Below are 19,028 nucleotides of genomic sequence, written 5' to 3'. Positions count from 1 at the left end.
CTATCTTTAATGTATATATAGTACTTAAATTAGGGCCCAAACATGATCCAGATCTTCCAATTCTCAGATCTCTGCTTTTCTACATAGTCTGAACCAATGTATGATCTTACAATCTCTGTGATTTTATTCTGCCATCTGTAAATTACCTGAAATGAAGACATGGAGGACTGTGGTATTAAACAAAACTGATCATTCAGCAAAATTCAGCTTCCCTCATGTACTCTAGTTAGAGATCATGAACCTCTAGTCCAGCAGTTCACAACTGCAGTTACCTTTACGTCTGAAGGCGGGGAGTGGTCTAAATCTGTATTTCTTCAGAAGTTCACAAAAAAATTGAAAGTACAATCTGTTAATGAAACTTTTCTGAAACTCTTAATTTAGGGGAAAACTCAAATTACAAACACACTTTCTGCCTTGTTTCAACACCTGTCATTCCTCCCTTCTAAACTGTGCTTATACCAGTTCCTTAGAAATGAAAGAACTTTTTTCCTGAAAAAGTGAAGTTAAAACGCAATGAAAAGTTCTGTCCATGGTGCTAATGCATACCCTGGCTTAAGAGCCATTGTTCTAGATTGTTCTACAGTACAGCTGGACTGTACCCTAGACTGTATATCTTCTACCAACTTTGGTCATTTCTGAATTTAAGTCATATCACTTTACTTATTTTAGGATGGAATAAAATTATGACATGACAGAAGAGATTTCTGGCCTCTCACAATTTCCTAGTGACTTAATTTGTCTTAAGATTCTTACCTTGTCCAGGAAACTATAATTTCTCCCTTCTTTTTAATAATATTCTTTGCAGAAAGGCTTGTAGAAGTGGCAGGTGTTTCTGGTGGATCCTTAATCCCTGGGCTGCCCTTTAACGACGAGGAGACTTTGGTCACTGCAGGGGCCTTCCTCTTACTGGCCTTACTTTGGTGAGCTTCACCAGAATCTTGAGTACTTTGCTTGGTCTTTTCCCTACTGGTTAAGTCTGTTTCCTTTCTCTGTTTTTTCTGAGAATCATTTAGATCAGAAAAGCTTTTTCTCTTTTTGTGAGCATTATCCAAAGCCCCAGGCAACACTGAATTATCAGAATTTGACAGTGACTCTGGTTTTAAATCATCCTTTTTTTCTTCGTATGAACTGGGAGATTCCGAGGTCAAATCAATATAGGCTTCCTCAACAATGCATTCCAAAGGCCTGCTTGCCTCTTGCACCGTTTCTTCCTTACAGTTATCTTCATCTACACATATCACCTGACATTCCAAGTGTTCAGCAGATAAAGCAGGAGGATCACCTTCAGTTTTACTCTCACTGGAAACATCTTCTGTCAAATCAATAAAAGCACCTACATTATCAGGCTGCATAGGGTCTAGTATTTGAACGTTTTGATCCAAATTGCCACTGGAACATTCCAACTGATCAATATTTAAAACTGTTACTTCTATGAATTCCCCCAAATTTTTGGTCTCAGTGACTGGACCTTTTGTGAGGGCTATGTATGTATTTGGAAGATGATCCTCAACAGAATGTGGAATTTCTTCCACTGGAGGCAATTCTTCAATGTTTCCAGGCACTTTTGGTTCCCATACTTGGTGCAACTCGAAACACTCAGCAACCACTTCATTACTATGACCCACTTTATCTGATGCATCTTTAAGAAATTCGTATATATCGGGAACCTGTGTTTGTATCATACAGTCCTCCTCTTCATGAGCTGATTCACTGCCACCAACATTTTTGTTGGAATTGTTCAATTCCACAGCCTTAAAAGCTCCATTCTGACATGGACTATATTCTTTCTCTGCTGCTTCATCGGTTTCCTTTCCGACTCTGGGCAACGATGCCAATGATTCATCAGCCACCATATTCTGTTTCAGACCAGGGGGGGTAGATGGTGCTGTACGCTGTATTTTCACAACGAAATGATCATTGGACTTTTCCATTATGACAGCATGCATGGGTAGATCAGGATGGTACTGAAAGCCAGGAACAACAGACCAGTTTGTCCACGATGAAGAACAACTTGATTTACTGCTTGAATTATCAGACTCCAGAGCTAAATGAATATCTTGTTCCGATGCATCCTCTTCCTCAAGTAAAGCATCTTCACTAAAATGGGCACTAATCACTTCCTCAGGGGTTGAACTAGACAAAACTTCAGGCTTTAAGAAACTGAGGTGACCATCTGACTTGAGAGGTGATGGTACTGTTAAAGAGACCGCTAGATCTTCAAGAAGGATGGAAGAAATATAGGGCTTACTCTTTTCTGAATTACATACATGATCTTTACTTGAAGCTATGTTAGTCGACACTTCAAACATACAACTTTCATCCAACACATCAGGATGAACTGGCAACGCAAGTCCTGAAGACAGAGATGGACCTTTCTCAGAGGACAATAACGACCAGTTATCATCACTAATCATTTTAGGACATGGAGAACCCTCCCCTGCAACTAGCTCTTCCGTTGTACAAACTGGCATAGATTCACATTTGAGACTCTCTAACAGCTGTTTTTCTGGAGTCTTAAACTCCCACTCACTTTTTTCATTACAGTTAACACTGCTGTCCAAAAGATCAGAATCTTGCAACAAACTTTTAAATATTTCCCCCATCTGTGCATCACTCACTAAATTAAAAGTAAGGCTAGATGCTTGCTGTTCAGTAAGAATCTCAAAGCTGCGTTCCGACTTCAAAGCTGCATGCTGGGATGTCTGGGCATCCTCGATGACACCAACTTCACTTTTTCCTGGCTTTGGGGTGCTTGGACACTTGAGTTCCAAGGAGTGCTCTTCAGAATGAGATTTTTTCATATTATCAGAGCAAGTGTTTAAACTTTTTTTAATGTCATGGTTTATTGTGTTAATATTGGAGTTATTCTGGCCATGATGTTTTTCCTCAGATTTTTTACTTCCCAGTAAAGACTTACAATAAACAAAACCCTCTGATTTGGGGGACTTCTGTTTCAGCGTTTCTTTGCTGCAGTTATCCCTGTTCTCCTTCTGACAATTTGAATATTGTGCTTTTCCTTTATTTATCTTTTCAAGTCTTCCTTTATCATTGTCACTGCCAAAGTTTATGGAATCACAAAACTTTCTTAAGATTTTCTTAAGCTTAGCAAACAAATAATCAAGTTGTTCATCTACAAATTTCCACAATTTTTTTTTCATACCTGGTAGTTGCTGTTCAAATAAACGATCTACTATGCCATTCTTTTTAACTTGCTTAAGTTTGGATTCTATAACATCACAGAGATTCTTCTGCAAAGTAGTTACTGACTTAGAGATTTTGGATAAGTCAAGGTGTTTAATTAGTGATGTAAGACTCAAAACTGCTGACTCAATGATTCTATGAAATTGTACTAATGAAAATTTTACTTTGAATTTCATGTAATTTTTCCTTACATGTTTTCTTATCATTCGTAACATATGCATAACCTCTCGTATAGAAGAGGGTGCAGAAGCAATTGGAACAATTTTTTCTAGGCTAGAGGTGCTCACTGTCTTATTTTTCTTTTCTGTTTTGGAAGATCTGCTAGATTCACTTTGTCTTTTATTCCATTTGCTTTCAGTCTGATGGATTTTTAGAGATGTTTTTCCACTGTCTTTGGGCAAATGCACAGTACTTTTCCTAATTTTTGTATTCCGCACTTCAGTAGCTTTAGGTTTGGCACTTTTCTCATAACTTTTTTGTGGTTTAGATTTTTCACTGTCACTTTTAATTTCTCCCTCTTCTAATTCATCTGAAGATGAATTCTTATGGGAGTCTGTTACTGAAAACTTGTCAGATTTGTGAATTGGTTTTTGATTTTCTTTATTGAGATTAGATGGACTCTTGGAGGTAGAATGAGCTGAATTTGGTGGAAACACATCTGGGGAAGAGAAAAGGCAACCGAGTCTTAGTCATCTGACATTTCCACACTAAATATAACAAAAAATTAAATATTGAGGCAATTCATTATTTTAATAGCTTTTTTATTCTAAAGAATATTAATGCCTAATATTTGTTTATGTCATTGGTCTTTACTGGCCTCAGAAGGTACTCAGAAGGTGTATGACAACAGTGATAGTGTAGTTTGGTCATGCAGATGACCATTAACCAACTGTTTGGGCATCTTTATTTCACATTAACAGCATCACCTATAGTATGCCTTTCCAATAACAAAAATATACCTGAAAGCAAGCCAAGAGTATCTGAAACAATCTATTCATACTGATCCCTTGTTTGTATAAATAAGAATTACCTACACGACTAAAGGCTTAATTTATATTTCTAGTTAACAACACGGGTCTGGATATGTTAATTAAGTGATATAAAAAAGAAAAAACACTATTTCTTCTTACTACATATTTTACATCCTCACAAAAAGTTATAGAAGATAACATAAACAATTACCTTTATGACTGTTATTATACAATGGAATTCGAGATGGGCTTTCCAGTCTAATAACTTTTGCTACAGGTCTCAGTGGACTATTCAGAGGACTGATGGCTTCTGGAATAGGTCTCAGGTGATTAAGATCAATGCTCAGAACCGAGTTCTCATCATCATGACAGACTGAGTTTGTTTCACCAATTTCCATCCTGTGGTCCATTAACTCAGTATGCGGAAGTGAAGATTCCAGAGTCTCTTTAGGTAAGCAAGACTCCAAATGACAAAACTTACCCTCAACCAGTGGTGTATCTACAAGAGAAGGCTCAAATTTTGGCTTGACATCTTCTGAAAGGACTACTGGCAAACTTCCAGCTTCTTCAATTGAGGGCTGCAAAATGCTGTCATTGGATTTGGCCACTTCTGTTGAAAAAGCCTCCTTCTTTTCCCTACCTTCAGAAATACTACAAGAACTTAAATCATTTTTGTTATCCAATTCCAAGTCAAAGTTCTGAGAAACATTTGTTTGTAATATGTCCACTGCCACAGGAACTGTTGCACCATTAATGATTTGTTCCATTTCTGCTGATGGCAACAAAGATTCTGTTTGTTCCATTTCCACAGGTGCTGGAAAGGAAGTCTCTGCATCACAGATGGGCACAGGCATATCACAGTGTGAAGCATTCTCAACAGATTTAACAAACAAACAATTTTCTTCTTCTATTTTTCTTTCTGGGATACTGGTCCTGGATTCAGATGGTGCTGTAAGCACATCCTTTGGTTTCAGTACTTCTGATTTGTTATCTTCTGTGATATGTCCACTGACAGAAGGAACACACGTCACTGTTTCAGTCTGCACCAGGGACTCCAAATCACCTATGCCACTGGATTTGGGAGTATTGGTTATTTTATGTTGATTATCCTGAGAAACAGGTTGCTTTTTAGCAGGAGAAAGAGTTAAGTTCAACTTTTCCATAAAACTCAACTTTAAGTCTTTCTTTTTTGTTTCATTTGGACCACTCTCTGCTTTAACTGCAAGCTCTTTATTATCCACTCCTTCAGAAACATCATTATTAGAAACATCACCTTTATCATTTTTTGGCTCATTCTGTCTCTTTAAATCAGAAGTGGTTTTCTTAGTTTCTTTGTTAGTCTTCTGAAAATGTTCTATAGGTGTTCTTTTTTCATTTCTCATATGCCTATTTTCTTCTTTGCTTTCTCGTTCTCTTATCCTCTTATCTTCAGTTCTATGTCTTTCTGCTTTTAAAGGTGTATTTTCCCATTGGTGCACAGCATCAACTTCCCTGGAGTCCAAGTATTTGTGAGTTCTACTTGTTGAAAGAGAGGATGGACACCTTCCTTCTTGAAAACTATGATTACTTACACCCCTGTCTCTTTTACACTCTTCCCTTCCTCTTCTCTCTTCTAGATGGTATTTACTGCAATTGTAAGAAGACTTTGTTATTTCGTTCTTAGAATGAGGAAGTGATGCTCGTTCAGATCTTCTCCAATGATCCTGGTCTTTTACTACTGATTTAGGTGTTTGATCAACTTTTCTCTCTTCTTTGTCTTGTGATTTAAGTTCTTTTCTATTTGTACTTTGTAATCTTTCACTTTGTCTTTCTAGTTTTTTGTCAGTTTGAGATTCTACTCGACTGTGTGACCTTTCTCTAGAGATCTCTTTTTCCCAAGAAGAACTAATGTGTTCATTTTTATAATCCAAATCTGTGTTACTTTTAAACTTTGAATTTTTGCTTTCTGCCTTTGTTTCACCTTTACCATATTTCTCAGTTCGTCCTTGAAGCCTTTGACCAGCCTCCGTGTTCCTCAGTTCACCATCACCACCGCTAGTATTTAAGTCTTTTCGTATTCTGTCAGTTCCCCTGCTATACTGACTATGTCTAATATCTTTTCTCCCTCGTCTATTATCCTCCTTTGCGCTGCCCTCACTAACTGGATAATGGGTATGTGACCAACTGCCATTGGTGCAGTGTTTTTCAACAGTTGTAGGCAAATGCAAAGTGCTTTTTTTCTCAGAATGTGATTTCCCTTCCTTTTCGAGGTTTGGCAGTGAAGTGCTATGATGTACACCTTTAGAAACATCACTTTTTGCTTTGTGATCAGTCTTTGAGCAATCATCCAAATGGGGAGATCTGGATTTAAAATCTTTTGTTTTAACTATATCTGATGTCCTTGCAGCTTTATGATTATTTCGAAAATGTGGAAACTCAGACAATCTATTGAGAAATAGAAATTAAAACAAAAAACAAAGTTAATCTCTTTTCCTCCTTTTAATAATCCCAATTTTAATCACATGTGATATACTTTAAAATTTGGGGACCCATGTATTGGCAAAATTAATTTTACTTTGTATAAAGGCATGAGTGGTGAGAATTTACTAGCTTCCAACTGAATGTGCCAGTTCTCAAAACAAGGAACTCTTTCACTTGCTTTGCTCAAAGAAAGTATGGAGGACCCTCGGTTCTATCCTAGCATCTGCCAATATCTTTCAGACCTGCTTCAAGACAGTCACACAACTCTCAAACTACCCACATATTCACTGCTTCTGAAACAGTGACTTAATTTTTTGTCCTCACTTACTCTAACCCAACTGGAACAGAAGGAAAAGCAAAACCTTGCTGGACAGCATAGACAATCAAAACAGAACTCTGTGTGAGTCTCTACTCGAGTTTCTGTCTCACAATCTCACAATAAAGCAAAAGCATCAATACCCATCTTAAAGCGGCACATACTACGCAAAAATAAAAGGGAACATAATTGTGATTCTTTATGGCATGTATTTATTGTTTGGAAAAAAAAGCCTAAGTCCAGTATAGCACAGCAAAGACAAGTAATGACTCTATAGCATCTTACTACGCTGATGGACAGTGATTGCAATGGGGTGGGAGGTACTCGATATTAGGGGGAAATGTTGAAACCACAATGTTGCTTATGTGAAACCTTCATTAAGATGGTATATCAATGACACATTAATTAAAACAAAACAAAACAAAAAAAAGCCTAAGTCTTAATTAAGATTTTACATTCATTTTCAGAAAACTGTCAGTTTTCCTAACAATAAAATGTAAACAGCTCATTGTGGTTTTTTGTAATATTACATGTCGATCTTCCTCAACTTCCCTTACTTCCTTGAATTTCCATAAATCTATTCCTAATCAGTACTACATGTATAGAGAACAAAACTTAAAAGGGGAGGAATAGGGGAAATTTTCATAAAACAAAAGAGGACATAGAAGACATACAACCTAAGCAATGTGTAGACCTTATATTGACCTTCTTACAGGTTGAATTGTAGTCCCTCAAAATTTATACATTGAATTCCTAACCCCCAGTATCTGAAAATGTGACCTTATTTGGAAATGGGGTCTTTACAGAAATAATCAAAGTGAGGTAATTTGCTATAATTAATGTCCTTATAAAAAAGGGAAATAGGGACACAGAGATATGTGTGGAGAAAAACAGTGTGAAGAGACACAGGAAGAAAGCAGCCACCTGCAAGCCAAGGAGAGAGGCCTGGAAAAGCTCCTTCCATCAAACAGCCCTCGGAAGGAACAACTTGGCTAATGACTTCATCTTGGACTCCTAGTCTCCAGAATTGTGAGGCAATAAATTTCTGTTATGAAATCCACCCATACTTTGTTTCTAGTACTTTGTTATGGCAGCTGGCAAACTAATACAGGTGCTGACTCAAAAAACCAGATGTTAGAAGCTACCTTTGAGACAACTGGGAAAATGTGAATATAGAAAGCATTAATAGCAAACTAAGAAAAAGGTCTAACAAACTGAATTTCACTAAAATTAAGAACTTCTGTTCCTCACAAGGCAAAGTAAAGAGAGTGATAGACTAATCATAGAATGGGAGATATCTGCAATAAATGTATGCAAGAAAATACTCATACTGAACAACTGATATGCATGTGATATATGCATCATCATGCTTATTAAACTATAAGCTCCTAAAAGATAGTTCTATCCCATAAAGCTTATGATATATTTAGAATAACTATACACTAAATAAGTTAACAGAAGTTTTACTTTAAAATAAACCTTCACATTAAAGTTTCTAGAATTTACACTCTTAAACTTTTACCTTATGTTAATATTCCTGTCTTTCGTATTAAACATGAAGTTTCAACAAAACGATACACATTTTCCATTAGAATACCAGTTATAGCTCACAATTAAAAAGCACAACTATCTGACAGAATATTTATTAGATATGTATAACAACATCAAACAATCTCTCATGATACATTCACCTAGTTTCTCTTTACATTCTGTTCAAACATCACACCCCTCTTCTAAAGATTCAAATATATATATTTCCCCAACACTTCAGGAAACAATCATACCAGCTGTACTGGTGGGATTTAAATTAAACACACATCACCACCTTCATTTTCAAAAGGCCTGAAGTGCTTTATGCCATAAGGTCCCCACATAAGGTTGTCCTCATTCACTCTTCAATCATTTATTGAGTTACCTACCTTATGCCCGGGACTGTGCTGGGTGCTCGATAATACGGTGAGGGTACCCAGACATGGTTCCCACTCCCATGAAGCTTACAATTTAGTGGAAGAGAAAGATATTAATCAAGTAATCCTATTCAAGATGATAAAGACTGCAAGCATACATGAAAGCTACAGAAGAGAGATCTGACCTAGTCAGGGAGCTTATACAAATACCACTGTGAAAAGGATGTTTATGCTACCACATAAGGATGAGCAGGTATTTAGCAAGTTTATGCTGACACCTAAGAATGAGCAGGTATTTAGCACATTAAGGAGACAAGCATTCCAGAGAATAAAAATAGTCCACGCAGAGGCAGAGCTCATGGTATATCTCAGGAAGCAAAAGAATGCCAAAGTAATGGACCAGCTATGACACCTAGAGCAAAGGTAAACACTGAACGCAAGGCCTGAGAAGTAGTTCAGGCCATACTATGAAATGCCTTGTGGGTCAAGTTAAGATTTATAATCTTTTATCCTAAGAACAATGAGAAGCCTTTGATGTGTTTTAATCAAGAAAGGTTGTGGGGATGGGGTGGTTCTGTGATAGTGAGATGTCCAAACTTGTGCTTTAGAAAGTGTCCTGTGGCTGTAATATTGAGAAGAGACAAACCAGAGACTAGAAAGAGCAAGAGTGGATGCAAAGATAACAGCACAAAGACTACTGCCAGTTTAGATGAGACTTGATGAGCAGCAATGACTGTAGAAATGAAGAGAGATGAATGATTTGAGAGATTATAAGGATATAAAAATCAACAGAACATGGTGGTGAATTTCGATCTGAGGATGATTAAGCAGTAAGTGTCAATGACAACTCCAGGCAGAGTGACTGTGGGTCCAAGTTGGCCAAGCAATCTCGGTATAATTATTTATAGCACTCCCTTCAGTTCTCAAAAGTGGTTTGGATAATAAATTAAATGTTCAGCCTACCCTAGGTCTCTAGCTTGTACCAGCTAAATGTGATGATGGTAAATCCACTTAGCTAGGAAACTGAGTTTTAATAGTAAATTCAGTTTTGTATGAAATAACTTTAAAAATTATATACAGATGTGAAGTAATTACATACATATAAATGGAAATGACCTGATAAGTGAGATTACCTCATAACAAAATGTTGTTAGAGAAAAGAAAAGATATAGGTTTATCCATTGAGGAATTCCAACCTGGCCAAGTACAGATATAAATCTCAAAACGAGGAAGAAAACTAAGAATCCTGAAAGCCAGAGAGACTATTTTAAGAAAGGAAGGTCAACTTTGGCAAACAGCATGTGAGGACAATTTAAAATGACAAGAAAAATTATTTGATGGATTTAGTGGCAGTCACTGGTAACCAAAATGACAGCTATTTTGGTGAACCAACAGAGGCAGAATTCAGAGTGGAATGTGTTCAGGAGTACAAATAGGAAACAGATAGAGCCAGTTTAAATACCTGTTCTGGAGGTTTGACTGTGGAAGGGAAGGAGGGTGAAATTCTCTGGAGAAGAATATGCCTTAACCCACCAAAACAAAAAAATATATAAAGCTATCTGAGAGAGAACAGAACATACAAATGAGAAATAGTTTAATGGTTTTCTATTAACACAGGATAGGAGCACAAAATGCCCTCATTAGTTTAGTAATTTGGAATGGGCTGGGAGTGGGATGGAGAAAAAGAGGGCAGAGTAGGAAGGCAAGGTGGAAACACACACACACACACACCAAGGAAGCAGCAACTACAGCAAATACAACTAAACCTGAAAACAACCTGAAGACTGCAGAACATGCCACCTACACCTGGGGAAGAAGAGACTACACAGAAAATGGTTAAGTGGCAGAGCCAAGACTGACTGGGACTCAAGTCCTTCCCTCAACCTAGCCCACAGGACGGAGGAAGGGGAACAGTGGGGACAGGACAGGCACCCAGGAACCCTGCACACCTGGCCCTGGGGAACTGCTGTGGGAACATGAGTCCACAGTGCATTGGGTTCTGCTGATGATCAGGGCTGGACACCAGGGACAGCTGGAACACTCTGGAGGCTGAGACTCCAACCGCTTGTGGAGGACACGCATTATCCACAGGTCCCACTGAGACCCAAAGCAGAGGCAGCAGTTTAAAAGACTTGCCAGCAGTGGGAGGGGTGCCAGAGGGACAAGGGTAGGATGAAGTTCTCTCCACAGGAGAAAGTGGAGGTGGACATACCTCTCCAGCCCTCCCTTGGCCCAACACTTTGGGCACTCTCGAGAGCGCCAGATGCTCCATCACCCTCAATGGCAGCTTAGCCCCAAGGCCCTGCCCAGTGCACCCCCAAATGAAAGCCCACGCAACCAAGCAGCGTCAGACTTTCCTGCCTGGCAGGCAGCGGGAGGCTCTCCCAACTTTATTAGCCCTGTCTCAGCTCAAGTGGGGAGGTGTGCGCAGAAGCCAGCTCTGACAGCTCCTTGCTCCCTGTGGGCAGTCGAGCCCAGAGCTGTGTGACACCCCACAAGGGGGTGCGTCTGAGACTTGCTGCCAAAACACACTGTCACATGACTGTCACACCATACCCTGCCCCAGAGGCAAGAAACTGTACCACCCTTGCTGCAGGGCATCCCTACCATCGCTGCATGGCAGGTAGAGGGCAGCCAAACCTGCCATAATCCCAGAAGAAGCCACTGCGCTGATCACAAAGTGCCAACTGAGGAAAACTGTCAGCTACAGCAGACTGAAACCACTGCCCGCGGATGGAAAGGCTACCCCACCCACTGCCCACCAATAGCAACTGGGGTTCCACCACAAAGGAGAACCAGTCACTGGAAGCAGAGTCCTGAGCTTCTGGACACAACAGAATGCTTTCTTCATAAAGTCATTATTCTAAACCAAGAGGCACAGCAGATCCATCTAATACAAAGGAAGAAACACAGAAACCCTGACAAAATGAGGAAGCAGAGGAATTTGTTCCAAATAAAAGTATACGATAAAACATCAGAAAAGACAGTTAAATGAAACAAATTACCAATCTTCTTAATAAAGATTTCAAAGTAACAGTCATAAATATGCACACTGATCTGCAGAAGAGTATTGAAGATCTCAAGAGAGGACTTCAACAGATACAGGAGCTGAAAGAGAGGCACTCAGAGCTGAAGAATATGGGAAATGAAATGAAAAGTACAATTAAGGGAATGAATAATAGATTGCTGGAAGGAGAGGAGACACAGTGAGATGGAAACTACAGAAGAGGAACACAACGATGTTGAGGGAACAGAGGAAAAAAGGATCTCTAAGATGAAAGAATGAAAGAAGGATCTCTAAGAATGAAAGAAAGCTGTGTGACCAATACAAATAAAATAGTATTTGCATAATAGGGGAACAAGAAGAAGAAAAGCGAGACAAAAATATAGAAAGTCTATTTCAGGAAATAATCATTGAAAACTTCCCCAACATAGGGAGAAAATAGACACGAAAGTACAGAGAATCCCTAACAAAAGGAACCCCAGGAAGAAAACACCAAAACATATAATTATTAAAAATGACAAAAATTATGTACAAAGAGAAGATATTGAGAGCAGCCAGAGAAAAAAAGATTACTTATAAGGGAAACCCCATCAGGCTATCAGCAGACTTTTCAACACAAACTTTCCAGGCGAAAAGGAAGTGTAATGAAATATTAATATACTTAAAACAGATGGACCTTCAGTGAAGAATCTTCTACCCCACAAGATTATTATTGAAATCTGAAGGAGGGACTAAATAAATTTCAGATAAATGAAGGCTAAAAAGGATTTCAAATACCTAAGCCAGTATTACAGGATATGTTAAAGGGCCCACTGTAGCTGGAAATGTTCCTAAGGCAAAATAGTTTACACTATTGAAAATAAACCCACAGTAAAGGTAGTAAACCAATTACTTACCAATCAAGTACAAAATTAAAACTAAACAAAAGTACTACAAAAAACTATATACAAAAATCACTCAAGATATAAACAAAAAAGATCAGATTATGACATCTAATATATAAACTATGCAGGAGGAAGAAAAAGAAAAAAATGTACTTTTGGATTATCTTTCAAATAGAGCAATCATCAGTTTACTATATACTGGTATACAGTCAGGAAGCTATACATGAACCTTATAACTACAACTCTAAAGCCTATCATAAATACATAAGAAATTAAGAAAGAGAAATTCAACCACAAATTAAAGAAAACCACCAAAAACAAGAGTATAAGAAAGGAACAGGAAACAGATGGCAGCATGAGAGGTGAGACAGAAACCTCCTCCCAAAACCACATTTAATACAGCAAATACAACTCATCCTGAAAGAGTAACAGAAAAGGCTGTGACAGACTGCGTACTGGGGAATAGAGCAGAAGACCTCATGGATGAGGGTAAAGTACCCTAGCCACAATCTGGTGGGACCCAAGCCCTTCCCCACCACAGCTCACCAGCAGGAAGAAAACAGGAGTAGGGTAGTGGTGGAGATCTAGGCCTGCTTAATACCCAGCCCGGGAGATCTGCTCTGGGAGAACAAACCTACCTTACACGGTGCTCTGGACATTAGTGGGGTGGGACAGCTAAAACAGGCGGAATACATGGAGAGACTGAAAGTCCAGCCACCTGCTGCTCCTGGACAAAAGAAAAGTGGGCACTCTGAGACATTTCCCAACAGCAAGAGGGCTGCCAAAAGAAGCAAGGAGTTCACAGAGCTGGCTGCTCAGGAAAAAGGACAGGTGGGCAAAAGTGTCCTGGCGCACTCAGCCCAACAGGTTGGGAACTTTCAGGACTTCTAGCTCTCCATCCTCCTGACTGCCCACACACCACAGAGGCCCCCCCTGTGATGACACAGTGTGCCGCTCCTTCCTCCCGTCTGGAAACTACTTGCAAACCTGCTGCTTCTACCATTGTACCAGGACAGCCAGAGGGTGACCCTGCCTACAGCAGCTACAAGGACATAGCATAAAGACTCCTCCCTACACACTGGACTAACTGGCCCTGGCAGTGTAAGCAGGCACTGCAGCCGGGAAGCAGGAAAGAACACTTCCCTCCTGCAGGCACCAGCGCAGCTTGCCTATGACCCCTGCTATCACTCCAGGAGAGCCAGAGGGGAAGCCCTCTATGGCAGCATGGCAGCTACAGGGGTGCAGCACAGAGGCTACTCCCTGCACATGCAGCTCACCGAACCTGACAGTGGAGGCAGGCACTACGACCGGGAAACAGGAAAGAGCCCGCTACTCCTGGAAGGCAGCAGGGACACTCGCCTATGACTCCGGCCATCGGTCCAGGGGCTGAGCAGAAGTGAGAGTAGAGCTTCTGAGCACGAGAGGGCACCACCTACACCAAGTTATTACTACAAACAGGAAACGTCAAAACAACCTGGTACAAACCAAAATCCCACAAACACCAGAAAGAAGGCCAAGTGAAACTGAACTCACGAATCTTCATCAAAAAGATTTCAAAATAAAAATCATAAACATGCTCACAGTACTACAGAAAAATATTCAAGTCCTCAGGGAGGAATTCAAGACACAGAGAAACTTTGAAAACTACAGTATCTGAAATGAAACATACAATGGAGGAATTCAAAAGCAGATTAGATAAAGTAGAGGAGACGGTAAATGAAACAGAAATTAGAGAACAGGAATACAAAGAAGCTGAGGCACAGAGAGAGAAAAGGATTTCTAGGAATGAAAAGAATGTTAAGATAACTGTGTGATCAATCCAAATGGAATATTACTCGCATTACAGGGGTACCAGAAGAAGAGAAAAAGGGGAAGAAAATGTCTTTGAGGACATAATTGCTGAAAACTATCCCAATCTGGGGAAGGAGATAGGCTCTTAGGCCATGGAGGTGCACAGATCTCCCAACACAAGGGATGCTAGGAAGACAACACCAAGACATATAATGGTTAAAATTGCAAAGATCAAGGATAAGAACGGAGTATTAAAAGGAGCCAGAGAGAGAAACAGAAGACATATAAAGGAAAGCCCATCTGGCAAACATCAGACTTCTCAGCAGAGACCTTACAGGACAGAAGGGAGTGGCAGGATGTAGTTAATGCCATGAAGCAGAAGGGCCTTGAACCAAGAATACTCTACCCTGCAAGATTATCATTTAAATTTGAAGGAGGGGTAAAACAATTCACAGATAAGCAAAAGTTGAGAAATTTACCTCCCACAAACTGTCTCTATAGTGTAATTTGGAGGGACTGCTATAGACTGAAGTGCACGTAAGGCTAAATAGCTGAGACCACAGAAAATAAAAGCAAAGTAAAGGAAGTAGACCAATTAATTGCCAAGCAAATGTAAAATTACATCAACTACCACAAAAGTCAATCAAGAGATACACAAAGGGTATAGACGATCACACTTACTACATAAAGAACAGAGGAAGAAGAAAAATAAGGGAGGAAGGAAAAAAAAGAACCTTTACATTGTGTTTGAAATAGCTTTACTAAGTGAGTTAAGTCAGACTGAGATAGTAAAGAAGCTACCTTTGAACCTTTGGTAACCATGAATCTAAAGCCTGCAATGGCAATAAGTACATACCTGTTGATAATCAGCCTAAATGTAAATGGTCGAAATGTACCAATCAAAAGACAAAGAGTAACAGAGTAGATAAAAAAACAATACCTGTCTATATACTGCCTACAAGAGACTCACTTCAAACACAAAGACATACACAGACTAAAAGTGAAGGGATAGAAAAAGATACTTCAAGCAACTAATAGGGAGAAAAAAGCAGGAATTGCAGCACTTGCATCAGACAAAACAGACTTCAAAACAAAGAAAGTAACAAGAGAAAAAGAGGGACATTACATAATGATAAAGGGGTCACTCCATAAGAGGATATAACCATTATAAATATCTATGGAACCCAACATAGGAACACCTACATATGTAAAACAAATGCTTACAGAATTAAAGGGGGAAATAGAATGCAATGCATTCATTTTAGGAGACTTCAACACACCACTCAATCCAAATGACAGATTAACCAGATAGACAATTAGTAAGGAGTAAGAGGCACTGAACAACACATTAGAACACATGAATCTAACAGACATCTACAGAACATTCCACCCAAAAGCAACAGGATACACATTCTTCTCAAGTACACATGGAACATTTTTGAGAATAGATTACATACTAGACTACAAAAAGTGCCTCAGTAAATTTAGGATTAAAATTGTACCAACCAGCTTCTAAGACCACAAAGGTATGAAAATAGAATAAATTATACAAAGAAAACAAAAAAGCTCACAAACACATGAAGGTTTAATAACATGCTCCTAAATAATCAATGTATCAATGACCAAATAAAAACAGAGATCAAGCAATATATACAGACAAATGAAAACAGTAACTCAATACTGCAAAATCTGTGGGACGCAGGAAAGGAGGCGCTAAGAGAGAAGTATACTACAATAAAGGCTTACCTTGGGAAAGAATAATCCCACAGAAACCATCTAAACTCACAATTAATGAAACTAGAAAAAGAAGAACAAATGAGACCCAGAGTCAGTAGAAGCACGGATATAATAAAGATTAGAGCATAAATAAATAAAATTGAGAAGAATAAGACAATAGAAAAAAAAATGAAAGCAGGAGGTGGCTCTTTGAGAAAAATAAACAAAACAGATAATCCCCTAGCCAGACTTATCAAGGAAAAAGTCTACACACATAAACAGAATCAAAATTGAGAAAGGAAACCACAAAAATACAAAGAATTATTAGAGAATACGAAGAAAAATTTTATGCTAACAACTGGATAACCTAAAAGAAATGGACAACTTCCTGGAAAAATAGAACCTTCCAAGGCTGACCCAGGAAGAAACAGAAAATCTGAGCAGACCAATTACCAGCAACGAATTTGAATTGGTAACAAAAATATCTACCTAAGAACAAAACACCAGGACCAAATGGCTTCACTGCTGAATTTTATCAAACATTTAGAGAAGACCTAAAACCCATCCAAAAAGTAGAAGAGGATGGAATACTTCGAAACTCATTCTATGAGGCCAGCATCAGTCTAATAACAAAACCAGGCAAAGACAACACAAAAAAAGAAAATAACAGACCAATATCCCTGATGAACATAAATGCAAAAATACTCAACAAAGTATTAGTAAACAGAATTCAAAAATATACCAAAAAGATCATCTATTATCATCAACTGGGATTTAACCAGGGATGCAAGGATGGTACAATATTAAAAAATCCATCAACATCATATACCACATCAACAAAAAGGACAAAAATCACATGATCATCTTAATAGATGCTGAAAAAGCATTCAATGAAATTCAACATCCATTCATGATAAAAACTCTCAATAAAATGGACATAGAGGGCAAGTACCTCAACATAATAAAGGCCATATATAACAAACCCACAGTCAACATACCACTTAACAGCAAGAAGCTGAAAGCTTTTTCTCTAAGATAGGGAACAAGACAAGGATGTCCACTGTCCCCACTTTTATTCAACATAGTACTGGAGGTCCTAGCCACTGCAATCAGACAACACAAAGAAATAAAAGGCACCCAGATTGGTAAGAAAGAAGCTAAACTGTCACTGTCTGCAGATGACATGATATTGTACATGAAAACCCTAAAGAGCTCATCCCCAAAGTACTAGAACTAATAGCAGAATTCAGCAAAGTTGCAGGATACAAAATTAATACACTGAAATCTGTTGCATTCCTATATAATAGTAATGAACTAGCAAAAAGAGAAATCAGGAAAACAATTCCACTCACAATTGCCTCAAAAAGAATAAAATACCTAGGAATAAACCTAACCAAGGAAGTGAAAGACCTATACCCTGAAAACTATAGGACATTCATAAGAGAAATTAAAGAAGATACCAATAAATGGAAATACATCCTGTGCTCATGGATAGGAAGAATTAATATTGTCATAATGGCCAAACGGCCTAAAGTAATCTACAGATTCAATGCAATTCCTATCAAAATACCAACAGCATTATTCAACAAACTAGAGCAAATAGTTCTAAATTTCATATGGAATCACAAAAGACCCTGAAGAGCCAAAGCAATTGAGAGAAGGAAGAATAAAGCTGAGAGGACTACTCTCCCCAACTTCAAGCTCTACTACAAAGCCACCATAATCAAGACAATTTGGTACTGGCACAAGAACAGACCCATAGATGAATGGAATAGAACAGAGAGCCCAGATATAAATCCAAGCATGTATGGTCAATTAATACACGATAAAGGAGCCATGAATATACAATAGGGAAATGACAGCCTCTTCAACAACTGGTGTTGGCAAAACTGAATAGCTACGTGCAATAGAATGAAACTGGATTATTGTCTAAGTCCATACACAAAAGTAAACTCAAAATAGATTAAAGACCTGAATGTAAGTCATGAAACCATAAAACTCTTAAAGAAAACATAGGCAAAAATCTCTTGAATATAAACATAAGCAACTTTTTCCTGAACACATCTCCTTGAGTGAGGGAAACAAAAGCAAAAACGAACACATGGGACTACATCGAACTAAAAATCTTCTGTACAGCAAAGGACACCATCAACAGAACAAAAAGGCATCCTACAGTATGGGAGAATATATTTGTAAATGACAAATCCAACAAGGGGTTAACACCCAAAATATATAAAGAACTCACACACCTCAACAACCAAAAACCAAATAACCCAATTAAAAAATGGGCAGAGGATATGAACAGACAATTCTCCAGAGAAGAAATTTAGATGGACAAAGGCACACGAAAAGATGCTCCATATCACTAATTATCAGAGAAATGCAAAAAAAACCCACAATGAGATCACCTCACACCAGTTAGGACGGCCAACATCCAAAAGACTAAGAATAACAAATGCTGGTGAGGATGAGGAGAAAGGGGAACCCTCCTACACTGCTGGTGGGAATGTAAGCTAGTTCAACCATTGTGGAAAGCAATATGGAGGTTCCTCAAACAACCCAAAATAGAAATACCATTTGACCCAGGAATTCCACTCCTAGGAATTTACCCACGGAATACAAGTTCTCAGATTCAAAAAGACATATGCACCCCCATGTTTACTGTAGCACTATTTACAACAGCCAAGATATGGAAGCAACCAAAGTGTCCATCAATAGGTGAATGGATAAAGATGTGGTACATATACACAATGGAATACTATTCAGCCATAAGAAAGA

General features: G+C 38.6%; 1 protein-coding gene across 3 annotated transcripts in view; it reads right to left on the bottom strand.

Moving 5' to 3' along the window:
* The window catches only part of CASP8AP2 (caspase 8 associated protein 2), a 61,362-nt gene that overhangs the window by 4,297 nt on the left and 38,037 nt on the right, over nucleotides 1-19,028 (bottom strand). For all 3 annotated transcript variants that reach the window (XM_057489418.1, XM_057489416.1, XM_057489417.1), the window contains 2 exons: nucleotides 4,384-6,596; nucleotides 754-3,859 (listed from right to left, as the gene is read on the bottom strand). In XM_057489418.1, coding sequence (XP_057345401.1) covers nucleotides 754-3,859; nucleotides 4,384-6,596 — 5,319 coding nt within the window. The remainder of the gene's footprint in view (nucleotides 1-753; nucleotides 3,860-4,383; nucleotides 6,597-19,028) is intronic.

The sequence above is a fragment of the Manis pentadactyla genome, chromosome 12 (assembly GCF_030020395.1).
Source record: "Manis pentadactyla isolate mManPen7 chromosome 12, mManPen7.hap1, whole genome shotgun sequence".
Taxonomy (NCBI): domain Eukaryota; kingdom Metazoa; phylum Chordata; class Mammalia; order Pholidota; family Manidae; genus Manis; species Manis pentadactyla.
The sequence above is the reverse complement of the archived record's forward strand: the minus strand, read 5'-3'. Positions and strand labels throughout refer to the sequence as shown.